Below are 13,805 nucleotides of genomic sequence, written 5' to 3' on the forward strand. Positions count from 1 at the left end.
ATGCATGTGAAGACAGACTTGCTGAACTGCATAAGAGATATCTGGCCTGGTGAAAGTAAGATACTGGAGGGCACCAGCAAGACTGCGAAAATCCGTGGGATCTGAAACAGGAGCACCATCAGCTAACAACTTGGGATTTAGGTCTACAGGAGTCGCACAGGGCTTGCAATCTGCCATGCCAGCCCTCTCAAGGATCTCAATCATGTACTGCCATTGAGATAGAAAGAGATCTGAACCCACTCGTTGAACCTGCATGCCAAGGAACTGACGAAGGGCCCCAAGGTCCTTCAGTGAGAATTCCTGTTGGAGAGAGGTGATGGTGCGCCTCAGAAGATCAGCGGAGGAAGCCGTTAAGACAATATCATCAACATACAGCAAAAGATAGACCACATCTTCGCCATGATGGTAGATGAACAAAGAAGTGTCTGACTTAGCTTTGACAAAACCAAGCTGCAGAAGATGTGAAGCAAACCGGCTGTACCATGCACGAGGCGCCTGCTTAAGACCATAAAGTGAGCGATTAAGCCGGCACACATAACCTGGATGTGTGGAGTCCTCGAATCCAAAAGGCTGAGCGCAATAGACCGTCTCAGACAGATTGCCTTGCAAGAAAGCATTGTTGACATCAAGCTGATGAACAGGCCAGGAGCGTGACAGAGCCAGAGATAGAACCGTCCGAACTGTAGCAGGCTTGACCACCGGACTGAAGGTTTCAGCAAAATCAATTCTAGGATGCTGAGTGAATCCACGAAGTACCCAACGAGCTTTATAGCGCTCAAAAGATCCATTAGTCTTGAATTTATGTTTGAAAATCCACTTGCCGGTGACAACATTACACTGAGATGGTCGAGGAAGAAGATCCCATGTATTATTAGACAGGAGGGCAGAGTACTCAGCTTCCATTGCAGCACGCCAATTGGGATCAGCGAGGGCGGCACGATACGTCCGAGGAATCGGCGATAAGGGCGCCGCATGATACAGAGCCGGCAGGCGAATACCACGCTTGGCCCTAGTGACCATGGTATGCTGGTTGGTCACAGGGTTGACTCGGACGGCGCCACGAGGGAGGGGAGCAGCAGGTGTAGCCGTGACGGGCGCTGGAGCAGCAGGCTGAACCACTGGGCGCCGGGAGTACACCAAGCCAAAGCGTCCCAGTGGCTGTGCAGCATCAGGACCACTGGGGGAGGATGAAGTCGTGGGTGGCGACGGTGCCGCGCATGGCGCAGCTGAAGTCGGTGAAGAAGCTGCGCATGGCGCAGCAGAGGGCGTCGTGACCGCGCGTGGCGCAGCAGGGGGGTCGAGGCCGCGCGTGGCGCAGCAAAGGGCGTCGAGGCCGCGCGTGGCGCAGCGGGAGACGTCGGGGCCGCGCGTGGCGCAGCTGGTGCAGGGACCGCAGGTGGCGTAGGAGGTACATCGCTGGGAAGGGTAGCAACCATGCGGGACTGCATGTTGCTTACGGTAGTACCTGCCGGCAACAATTGCGGTGATGGTGGAAAAGGAACAACCACCGGATTAGTGAACTCATCCAAAAAATCGAAATCCGCACGTGAGGGAGAGGGAGATGTTTCCGCAAAGGGAAAGGAAGTCTCCTCAAAAATCACATGGCGAGAGATGATGATCCGATTAGTATGACGGTCAAGACAGAGATAGCCCTTGTGGTGATGAGAATAGCCAAGGAATACACACAAGGCGGAACGAGGAGCGAGTTTATTTGTGACGGTGGCAGAAAGGTTAGGGTAGCACTTACACCCAAAGACACGCAGGTGGTCATATGACGGTGGTGTCCCAAAGAGGGAGAGATGTGGAGTAGAAAAATCGAGCGTCTTGGTGGGTAGAATATTCAGGAGATATGTAGCAGTGTTAAGTGCGGCAGCCCAAAACCTGGGGTGGATGCTAGCCTGAAACGGAAGGGAGCGAACGACATTATTAATGGAACGAATAATGCGTTCAGCCTTACCATTCTGTGGTGAAGTATGGGGGCAGGACATGCGCAGACGAACGCCATTGGCGAGGAAGAAGATGCGCGAGCTGGAGTTATCAAACTCCCTGCCATTGTCACACTGAAGGCCCTGCACACTAGTGTTAAATTGTGTGCGCACATAGGAAAAGAAATCAGACAAGGTGGAGGTGTCAGACTTAAGGCGGAGAGGGAAGGTCCATAAATAGTGAGAAAAATCATCAAGAATAACGAGGTAATATTTATGACCCGAGACACTAGCAACTGGCGAGGTCCAGAGATCACAATGTATTAACTCAAAGGGGCGCGAGGCGCGGGATGATGACATATGAAAGGGAAGACGAACATGACGACCAAGTTGACACGCATGACAAATAGATTTGCTAGCACTTTTATTACAACGAATGGCGGAAGAGTGTGCTAATCTAGACAAAACTTCATGACCAGGGTGCCCGAGACGCTGATGCCAAAGCGAGGAGGTGCTAGATGCTAGGAGGGCGAATGCCGGAAGCTGCAACGGATAGAGAGGTCCGGAGCTGTTACATCTGACGATCTCGTTCCGAGTGGGAAGATCCTTCACAGAGCAACCAAAGGGGTCAAATTCCACAGTGCAGTTATTGTCGATAGTGAATTGACGAACGGAAATAAGATTCTTAACTTAATAAGGTTAGGAGAAACCAAAACTTTATTAAGATGGAGGTTATGTGGAAGGACAGTACTGCCGGTGGAGACCACGGGAAGGAGATTCCCATTGCCAACAATGATAGATGAAGGAGAGTGACTAGAAGGAATAGTGGAGGTCGAGAGTATACCAGTATCGGAAGCCATATGAGTGGTAGCACCGGTATCAAAATACCAATCTTGTTGCGGCGGCTGTTGGAGCGACATGGTCTGGAATTGGGCCGCTAGGGCCTGCTGATCCCAGCCCGGAGACAGAGGCGCAGCAGGGGAGGGAACACCCCACTGGCCAGCCCATTGGCCAGGTGGGCCAGCGACGTAGGTCTGGTGTTGAGCTGGAGGAGCGGCCCGCGGAGGCATCGGGGCCCGTGGACCCGGCCACATGTAGATCGCGCCGGTCCACGGGTTGTAGAAGCTGGTGCCGGTCGGTGGAGCCATCGCAGGGGAGGAGGAGCCTCCGCCAGATGCGTTGCCAGAGGCGCCGCCAGCGGAGGAACCCCCGCCGCCGCCGCCTTTGTTGAAGCGCTTGCCGCCGCGCTAGAAGCCGCCGCCCCCGGAGTTGGACGCCGACTGCTGTGGCGTCTTCGGGGCGGAGTCCTGCTGCTGGGGTGGTCGAGGCAGCGCCGGGGTGGGTGGCTTGGATCCGCCAGAGTCGCCGGTGTTGGAGCCGGAGAGGGCGGTGAGGGCAGCGGCGGGGGGAGCTTTGGCCATGGTCAGCTCCTCGAGACGAAGGTTGTCGCGCACCTGGAGGAAGGAAGGGAGCGGGGTGCTGCGACGAAGATGAAGACCAAGGGCGCTGAAGCGCTCATTGAGCCCACGGATGATGTTGAGGACGAGCATCTCCTCGGAGATCGGTTGGCCGAGGTCCCGAAGATCTTCCGCCATGCGTTTGAAGCGGCGGCAGTAGTCGACGACGGAGAGATCGCCTTGGGAAAAGGCCCGGAACTCTTGGTCGGCGTAGAGAGCTCGGGTGGTACGGTTCCCAAGGAATTGGGACTCGATGGCGAGCCAGATCGCACGAGCGGAGGCGCCGCGCTCGGAGACAGAGTCGGCGAGATCGTCAGAGATGGCGCCGAGCAGCCAGGTGCGGACGACACAATTCATCCGCACCCAGGAAGGAGAAGCAGGGGCAACGGCGTCGGAGAGAACATGGCGTTCCAGCGAGTACTTTCCGAGGACGTCAAGGAAGGACTCTTTCCAGCGGGCGTAGAAGGTGGAGTTGACATCCAGGAGCAGCGGGACGAGAGTCCGGATGTTCTGGACAGAGACAGCTTGCGCATGGAGATTGAGGAGGACGGCGGCCTCCTGTTGGAGAAGAGCGGCCTGGAGGTCGATGTCGTCTTCGCCATGGTGGAAGGCGTCGGCGTCATCTTCCTTGGAGGGCGCGGGCGCGGCACGTTCGGCAGCAGCGCGCTCTTGCGTGGCACGGAGACGAGCGGCGGCGGCGTCGAGATCGGCCTGAGCGGAGGCGGCCTCCCGCTCAGCTTCCTCGGTGCGGGCCAGAGCAGCAGCTCGGGCAGCCTCGGCTGCGCGTGCTTCCTCGTCGCGTGCAGCGTTAGCGTCGGCGGCAGGCTTGGCGGCGTCATCATCGCTAGAAGTCATGGCACTAGGCCGGGCGGGCACGCAAAGTGCAGCGCCGGCAGGCAACGCAGAGGCGCGCTAGGAGCAGCGCCGGTGAGGTGGGGCGCGCGTACAGCGGTGCCAGCAGTGGAAGGAGAAAACCTAGTCTTGTGATACCATGAAAGAGATGTAATTTATGTGGAATAATTGCTTGGTTAATTGGGAGATACACAGGTTACATATATAGGGCTGAGAATAACTTGGGGCTAAAGGAAACCCCGAAACCAAATCTACTCAGGACTCTAACTAACCATATCTCTAGCTTGGGGCTAAAGGAAACCCCGAAACCAAATCTACTCAGGACTCTAACTAACCATATCTCCCTAACCAAACACAGGGCCGGCCGGCTTATACATGCCTAGCGCAGGACCCACACACAAGTATATACAGAATCTGTCTAACAATCAGGAAAGTTTTGAGTAATGTAAAAGCCTCTTGTGTCACAGGTGTCCATTGAAATTGCACTCCTTTTTTAAGTAGAGATGTCAGAGGCCTGCTTATCATAGCATAATGCTGGATAAATCTCCTATAATAGCCAGTCAATCCCAAGAAGCCTCTAAGATCTTTTACAGATTGAGGGACTGGCCATTCAGAGACAACTTGAACTTTAGATTGTTTAGTAGAGACACCCTGAGAAGATATAGTATGACCCAAATATTCCAGTTCACTCTTTGCAAATTCACATTTAGACAGCTTCAGAAAAAATTGATGGTCTTGTAGGATCTGAAAGACCTGCTGTAGTAAAGCTGCATGGCTATCAATAGATGGTGTATATATCAATATGTCATCCATGAAGACTAAGACACCCTTCCTCATGAGTGGAGCAAAAACAGAATTCATAGCTGCCTGAAATGTTGCTGGGGCATTGGTTAAGCCGAAAGGCATCACTAAAAATTCATACAGCCCATGGTGGGTCTTAAATGCTGTTTTCTTCTCATCACCAGGTGTGATCCGAATCTGATGATAACCTGAACGACAATCTAGCTTTGTGAGCCATTTGGAGCCATGTAACTCATCTAACAATTCATCAACAATGGGCAGTGAATGCTTGTCCTTGACTGTAATTGTATTTAACTGACGGTAATCCACACAAAATCTCCAGGACCCATCTTTTTTCGTGACTATTGAGTTGCATGCACCGACCAGTTCAACCCAAAAGCTTAAGCTGATGGGGAGAGGTGAGAAATTCACTTATATTCCAACACTCCCCCTCACGTGGAGGCTCCCTCAGGCCTCAGACGTGGAATAGGAGCGAGCGGCAATTATTTTATTTAATTGCGCTAACCAGAATTCGAACTCGAGACCTCTGGCTTTGATACCATATTGAGTTGCATGCACCGACCAGTTCAACCCAAAAGCTTAAGCTGATGGGGAGAGGTGAGCAATTCACTTATATTCCAACATTGACCAATAACACCGGGGATGCAAAGGAACTCACACTTTTCTGAATAATTCCTTTGTGTAACATGTCTGCCACCTGCTTCTCAATTTCTGTTTTCTGATGGGGGGCATATTTGTATGGCCGAACATTGACTGGTTGTGCTCCTGGCACTAATGGAATGGAGTGGTCAAAATCTCTAGATGGTGGTAAAGATGATGGCTCCTGAAATAAGTGAGAGTATTGCTGAATTATGGTCTGAACACAGGAAGGAACCGAAGCAGGCAATTCCACCGGATCAGAAATGGCTGGCACAGAAGGATGATCAGCAGAATTAACCAGTTCAGACTCAGCCACTTGTTGGACCTTGACACAATGAGTTACAGCATTTCTTTTGAGTAGACCTTTCAATTTGCGAGGGGATACCCTGAAGCAACTAGAAGTATCATCTTGCAGACCTTTTAACTGAATTCTGCGTCCTTGATGAGGTATTCTCATAATCTTTTTCTTCCAATGCAACCACATGGGACTGTGGTCCTCCAACCAATCAGCACCCAAAATCAGATCATACCCTTTGAGTGGTAACACTCTCACATCATAAGCAAAGGAATGGCCCTGAATACACCACTTGAGCTGAGGAATAAATTCTGTAGATAACAGAGGACTCCCATCATAAGCTACCAGTTGTAAAGAGTCACAAGGCTGCACAGACTGGTGGAGAGATGCAGCAGCCTCTTGACTGATGAAAGTGCCTACACTAACAGAATCCAACAGAATAAGAATCTGCAACTTGCCAATAAACCCTCTGAACCTCATAGTTTTTCTTTTCTTTGGAGTAACAACAGTGGTGTCCTCAGGCAAGGAGGGAGAGATAGCCATAACTGAATGAGCATCCTCATCATCATCACTGGATGGATAATCAGGAGTATCTTCTAGTTGAAAGAGCTCCAGTAATTCCTGAATAACACTGATCGATACTTGATCTGGACACTTGTGTTTCTTGTCCCATTTTTCTCCACAAGTAAAACACAAGCCATTAGCCCTTCTGAATTCTTTGCGAGCTTGCCATTTATCATCCAGAGAAGCTTTATCTGAGCGTTTGAAGTCATCTTTCTTGAGAGAAGATTTCATAGAATCATTGGTAGTGAAACCCTTGCTACCAGCCTTGAACTCCTTCCCATCAGATTTTCCCCAGGGATGCTTTTTACTGGATTGCAATTCCTCTTCCTGCAACAATGCCAGAGAACTAGCAGCATCCACAGTTGTAGGGCGATGTAAAATAATAGGAGTGCGAATCTCTTCTTTCAAGCCATTCAAGAACCGGGTAACAAAGAAAACATCGTCATAGGAAGTATTATAGAGCAAAATGCTATGCGACAACTGCTCGAAACGGTGATAGTAGTCAGCAACAGAACCAGTTTGGCGCAAAGCATCTAACTGACGCATATGGATTTGATATTGATCGCGATCAAAGCGATCACAGACAGCTGTGCAGAGATCATCCCTAGTCTGAACACGCCCGCGCAACTCAAGGGTTTGCATCCAGGTTGCAGCAGCACCATCAAAATTCAGAGCTGCAAATCTAGGCTTCATAGACTCACTGACTCCAAACACCTCAAAATACATCTCGCACCTATCCTTCCACAAACGTGGGTTCTCTCCATCGAATTTTGGAAACTCCATTTTGGGAAGGGGCAAGGATTTGCGAGGAAAAGCACGAAAATCATCACTACCACCAAACTCCGGGGGAGGAGGATCAAGACACATACCCGTGACCGGGTGTGGCGGGTGGGAACCAAGGATTCCACCGCCAACATCCTGGTGATCGTGGCGACGCGTTGCCCATTGGGCCGCTCCGAAGAGGATGCTGGTGGGCGCACCTCCTGATGCGGAGCCGTGTTCAGGTCGAACTGATTGGGCCACCGTGGCGGAGGGTGCGGCGGCGCAGTCGCTGGGCGCGCAAGTAGTCGTGCAGGCACTGGAGGTGGTATGAACTCGATGGTGTCCACGCGAGTCGCCATGCACTCTGACTGGGCGAGCAGCTTGTCCATGGAGGTACTAGCTGCCGACTTCCACGCGTCCAGAGCCGTAAGCTTGTCGAGCACCTTGGTCATGGCGGCGTCAAAGCCATCGAACTTCTTCGCCAGATCATCCATGGATGATGACATCTGGGCTTCAAACTGCGTCGGCTTCCGCGGAGCCAGTGCGAATGCGTCACGAAATCGAGGGTACGAGTGCGTCCTCCAAATCTAACCCTAAGCGGCACGAGAGAAGGGGGTAGGCGACGACGCCGGAATGGCTAACCGACGCGTGGCGGTGGCCACCGCCGACTGGGAGTCGGTGGCGGGGCGAGGACGTCGGAGTCGGAGTGAATCCAGCGGAGCAGACCAGAGCGCCGATGAGGCGGTCGTGGTCAGAAATGAAGAACGCGCTGAGAGATAGAAAAAAATTCGGATAGAAATCACAGAGAGATTGATCAGAACACAGCTCTGAGTACCAATTGTCATGAACAAGAGAATGGAAGAACAGAAATGGATAGTTAGGGGAGGATTTCCGAGGGAGAAGATGGAAGAACCGAAGAACAGAGGAAGCAACGAAACGAGAAGAAGTCTTTTTTTGACGGTTATTTCTGTCGCTGTCTTGCCAGCTCATACAAGGTCTATTTAACCACACTACTCAGGCATAGCTGGGCCTACAACCTGGGCGCTCATGGGCCAATACAATCACACAACCCATACTATGGAATTCGAATCAGCCACTCAACAGCCTTGCCGCCTGCTGCTTCCTCAGGGTCCGCTTGGTCATGACAATTCAGCCCACAGCCCACAGTATCCTCTGCTCCTCCTCCGCAGACCGCAGGCGTCAAAGGCCAAAGGCCCATAACCGGCCCAAGGCAACCCGCAACCCCCCAACCCTAACTGCGCCTAGCCTCGGTGCCTGCCCTCCCATTCCATCCCGACCCGGCGACCCCCACCTCTAGCCACCGCCACCGCACCGCGGACCTCGCCCCTTGCTGTCACGGTGGTCGTGCGTCGGAGCCGGGTGGCCACCGCAACGCTCGCCTAACGCCTCTTGCACCCGCTCGCAGCCCTCAGACCTCCCGCCATCCGCCACCGTCAGCCTCGTCCGCGCGTTCTTGCACCCGCTCGCCTGACGACCGCGGCCTGCGACGAGCGCGTCACCAGGCGCCACACTCTACTCACTCCCCCCCACACAACCACCATTGTTTCTAGAACCTTCCAGAACCCAAGGCCTCCGAGAGAGTGGTGCAAGTGGCCAGAGATGTCAGCGGCGGGGCCCATGGCTATCCCGTGCTGAGGACGGCACACACCAGCGTGCGGCATCCGGAGGAGGGAGGTCAAGACCGATGCATATCCTGGAGGGGCCCGTGCTACGTGTCGCGTCGTCCGCCGTCGGGGTGGTACGGTTGCCGATGTCCACCAGATGCTCGCCATGTTCGCCACCATAGCCTCCTTCTACGTTGCTGGAAAAAGTTTGATCCAGCCATTTGCGCATTCGAGAATTACCACTAAAGTATTCAATCCTTGGAGTCCACTGTATGCTGGAATTTAGTTGCGAAGCAGCTTGTTTCTGCAGCTTTCTGTTCTTCCAGTGTTTCAGTTCATGCGTGGAGTATTGATCCAGTTCATGTGTCTTGGTTTAACTTTATTTTTGCTTATCAGTTACATATGAATGATTGATGGTTGTAACTATTATGTCAAGCTAAATGTTTCGAGTGGTTACATATGTCGTGTTCCCGATTTGAGTTATCGATTCCCGATCGTAATCGACATGTTCCCGACCGATATGTTCCGTTTCCGATATCCCAGAAAATCAATTTCATTTTCTTGTCCATCTTTTCCGTTCCCGTTCCCATTCCCGACAAAAAAAATACAGGAATAGAAATAGTTGGAAGGTTTTCCCGACCGTTTTCAACCCTAGAGACTACAGAAGGAGGAACACAGCTCTCCAAAACAACCAAAGACTAAGACCTGCTTCGGGCGAAGGCAAACCACCGATCTCTACTGAGCACCGCAACCAAGCAACATACTTGCCAGCTTCGCAGAAACCAAATGCGCTACCCACCACCCCTCGTAGCTACACCTCGCCGCTGCCGCCCTCCACTATCCAACAAGGGAAGGAAAGCCTCGAAGGAATGAGGAACCGCCACAGCGGAAGGGGACTAAAGATGGGGGAGAACACCGATCAGAGCTTCACCGGAAACCCCGATCTCCCGTCAAGCTAATGGCAGCACCTTTCACAGCACATCCGGGTTCCCGTCTACCGCCATCCGACGCCCAACAAGGGGAGGAAGCTCGAAGGAAGGAGGCCCGGCAACAAGGAGCGCCCGGCATTTGATTTGATGAGACCACCAACAAGGAGAGCAGTGATGAAGAAGAGGTGCCAGAAGCGGGCACAATTTGAACCATGAATGCCATCGACAAACACGCTGATCAAGGACCAAGGCCAAGGAGAAGAACCCTGTAAGCTCCACGCCGGAGACCAAGACCCTACACTGCCTGTGCCCCTGGACGACCAAGGCTACTCACCCATGGGCACCACAAACAGTCACAGAGCGGTGGTAGGGCCTCGCCGACGCCGGCGAGCCGACAAGGAGCAAATTGGCAGCGACGGCCAACTAGCTTATTAGTACGTAACTACAGCAAGAAATACAGAAGTATGTACATGTTCGTGTGAAACTTAACTGAATTTCTCTGAAAGCGAATACGTGCTTGCTTAGCACTTAGCAGTTAGCACTTACATCTGCTTGACTGCTTCTTTGTGCTGGGCCCACACCGTTTCAAATCCAGGATCGCACACATCTGCTTCTTTGGGCTGGGCCCACACGGCCCGCCGTCGAGGAGGGTTTGCGGCAAAGGCAAAGGCAAAGGCAAATGGGACGGTCGGTTAGCGTTTGTTTCAGAGTCCAGACGACGGCGCGCGATCGAGTCATGGATGTGGTGACGACGAGATCCACCCAGCGGCGGCGGCTGGACCTGGATGACGAACCCCGGCCCCTGGGACAGCAACCGCCGCCCGGAGGAGGCGGAGGAGACGAACATGACGACGAGGGGCGGCTCGACCTGATCAGCCGCCTCCCGGACGACGTCCTCGGCGGTGTCATCACGCTGCTCCCCGCCAAGGACGGCGCCCGCACGCAGGTCCTCTCCCGCCGGTGGTGCCCCCTCTGGCGCTCCGCGCCCCTCAACCTCGAGGCCGATGGCTTCGCGGCCGCGCAGGCCATCCTCGCCAGCCACCAGGGCGGGCCCGGCCGCCGCTTCTCCCTCACCTGGCGCGGCCACCACCTGGACGGCTTCTCCGCGGTCGACGACGTGCTCCGGCCGCCCGGCCTCGACGGTCTCCAGGAGTTCGAGCTGCGCTACTCCCCCTCGGCAATCATCGATACGGATTTCCGTCTAGATCCGGCGCCGCTGTCCGTGTTCCGCTTCTCGCCCACCCTGCGCGTCTTCACCGTGCACTGCCGCCGAAGAAGGCTCCAGTTCCCCACGGCCTGCCCCGTGCTCCATCTCCCGCGCCTCGAGCAGCTGACCCTCAAGGGCGTCGTCATCTCCGAGACCACCCTCCATGGCATCTTGTCCAGCTGCCTCGTCCTGCAGAGTTTGGTGCTGCAGGCGAACGCCGGCTACCGCCATCTCCGTATCAGCTCCCCGACGCTACGCAGCCTCGGCGTATGGGCTAACACAAGCCGTGAAGGAATGCTCCAGCAAATCAACATCGAGGATGCTCCACTGTTGGAGAGGCTTTTCACAGATGGTGTATGCTATGGCGGCAATGGCCAACAGATCCAAGTTATCCGGGCACCCAAACTGAAGATACTGGGATATCTAGCTGATTGCGTCTCTGAGTCTGAGTTTGGAATCAGGATTCTCAAGGTAGCCGCAACAATTTAGTAGCTCAACGCATTTTATTTGCTGCTGCTCAATGATCGCTCAAACTCATTAGTTTTCCCTGTGCATTTCAGAAAATGGAGTTCCTGAGCCTACCTAATTCTAGTGCGATGCGGACCGTCACAATTCTAGCTCTAGACGTTGCTCCTGACAATCCGGATGTTGTTGTTGACTTCTTGACATGGTTTCCATGCGTGGAAAAGCTACATCTGGTGCTCACACTTCAACCTTTATATACGTTACTTAAACCTGATTGCATGCACATTCTGCCAGAATCGAACATTAATTCATATATACTCTGTTCTCACCCTGCGTTTTCCTTTCCAGTCAATGCGCCATTGGAAGATGATCAAACGGGGGAAGCCCAAGAATGCGAGGCGTCATGTTTCGCTCGAATGCCTTGATCAACATCTCAAGATGTTGGAATTGAAAAGTTATCGTGGCGACATGTGGGAAGTGAGCTTGGTCAGGTTCTTTCTCTCAAATGCTAGAGTGCTAGAATCCTTAAAGTTTCTAGCCGATCGTGGCGAATACAGCACGGAATGGATTGCAAATCAGCGTAAACAGCAACATTGGAGCACCAGAGCTTCTCGAGGTGTTACAATCTGCTTTGCGCCTGACCCTGATCATCGTCGGTCAACTTGTGCACCCACGAAGCACATCCACAATTTGGCGCTGCATGATCCCTTTGACACATCGGCATGTACATGCCTAAATGATGAATGGAACTGATGAGGTTCTCCAGAGTCCAGCTAGATTGAGCTAGCTAGACTGATCATGCGTGCCTTGTTTTTTTGTTTTTTTGTTGAAGCTTATCTATCAATCAGGCTACATGAATTTTGGTGCACACATGAGCACAAAAATTTCAGTTCTCTATACTTTTCATAGTAGTAATAGTTATAACATACTTATGAATACAATTAACACTACCAGATTCAGCGTCTTTGCCGAGTGTCGGGCACACTCGGCAAAGGCCGCTATACACTCGGCGAACACTTGACCACTCGGCAAAGCCCCTGACGGCAAAGGAGGCTTTGCCGAGTACCTTTTTTCGGGCACTCGGCAAAGAGGTTGTCGAGAGCCGCGGGACTCAGCAAAGTTGCCACGTGGGGCAACCATTGACGGCGGCTTTGCCGAGTGCCAGACAATGGCACTCGGCAAACTTTCGAAGCTTTGCCGAGTGCCAGAAGTTAAGCACTCGGTAAAAGCAGCTTTTTCTGCTGACCCTATAAAGGCCACTTTGTCGAGTGTTTTGCCTTATGCACTCGGCAAAGTGACCAAAATTTTTTTTGTTCCTCTTTTCTCTGTTTTTCGATACCAATACAACAAAAATATATCTAAATGCAGGGATATTACAGGAAGTTATTATAACAAATATATAATTGACAATTACGACAATAACACCGATACAAATAACACAAATCCATCACATATATCACAAGTCCGATACATATCACAAGTACGATACATCTGCCAACACAAGTCTGATATATAGAACGGGTCCAGAATTATACCACAATATCTAGTACTACAAGTCACTCACGGTCAGGTGGGGAGGGCCAATTTTGCCACGGGACTACCGGCGAGTTCTGGTCCGGAGGAGAGTCGTTCGATGCGTTCCACGAATGATTCTGTAAATAGGAACATATAAATTGAGTAAAAATAACAAAGATATAATAATACCTACTAACAAAGCATACTCACAGGAGTGCCAGAAGGTCCCGGAGGGAGGTAAGGCTGAGCTGGAAAGGGGAAGGGAGGAGGCGGCGTCGCATAGTTTATCGACACGCCAAGTCCTTGCATCCAGGTGACCATGCTCTGCAACATCACCGACTGCTCCTCCCTCAGCTTCCGCTCTTGCTCCAGCTTGGCCTCCATCTCCAGGCGGCACCTCCTCTCCTCCGCCCACTTTGCCTCCATCTCGGTCTATAAGATTTTAACATCCATGTTACAATACGAAGCAAAGTTACATAAAAATCATAGAACGACAACTAAATCTAAACTAACCTGTCTTTGGTGCACGTTGGCCATTGAAGTCTCAGGCCGCGGGCGTATGGGCGGGGTCGAGTCGGTGGTACTTGCCCTAAGCTGCGAGAGCCTGGGCGTACTCGCTGTGTCGACCAAGCTGTTGGCGATCCAGTACCGCCCATTCTTCTTCCTGCCACCCGCCCTCATGATGGCTTCTCCAGAGAGTGGCACGGTGGTCGGATCCCAAGTCTCCCCGTGGAGCACCTTTCCCACCTCCGTGTACGCATTGAGGCGC

At 52.6% G+C, this 13,805-nt stretch overlaps 2 protein-coding genes across 2 annotated transcripts; one reads left to right on the forward strand and one right to left on the reverse strand.

The window, feature by feature from the left end:
* Positions 1-3,172: 3,172 nt before the first annotated feature.
* LOC120677841 lies at positions 3,173-4,237 on the reverse strand. The gene has a single exon (XM_039959044.1). It carries the CDS (start codon positions 4,235-4,237, stop codon positions 3,173-3,175), a length of 1,065 nt encoding a protein of 354 aa, XP_039814978.1.
* Positions 4,238-10,585: 6,348 nt separating this feature from the next.
* LOC120677842 (F-box/FBD/LRR-repeat protein At2g26030-like) lies at positions 10,586-12,389 on the forward strand. Its single transcript, XM_039959045.1, has 3 exons — positions 10,586-11,527; positions 11,617-11,754; positions 11,870-12,389. The coding sequence occupies exons 1-3, from the start codon at positions 10,586-10,588 to the stop codon at positions 12,272-12,274; spliced, it is 1,485 nt and encodes a 494-aa protein (XP_039814979.1). The 3' UTR covers positions 12,275-12,389.
* Positions 12,390-13,805: the final 1,416 nt, after the last annotated feature.

This window comes from Panicum virgatum, chromosome 6N (genome assembly GCF_016808335.1).
Source record: "Panicum virgatum strain AP13 chromosome 6N, P.virgatum_v5, whole genome shotgun sequence".
Taxonomy (NCBI): Eukaryota; Viridiplantae; Streptophyta; class Magnoliopsida; order Poales; family Poaceae; genus Panicum; species Panicum virgatum.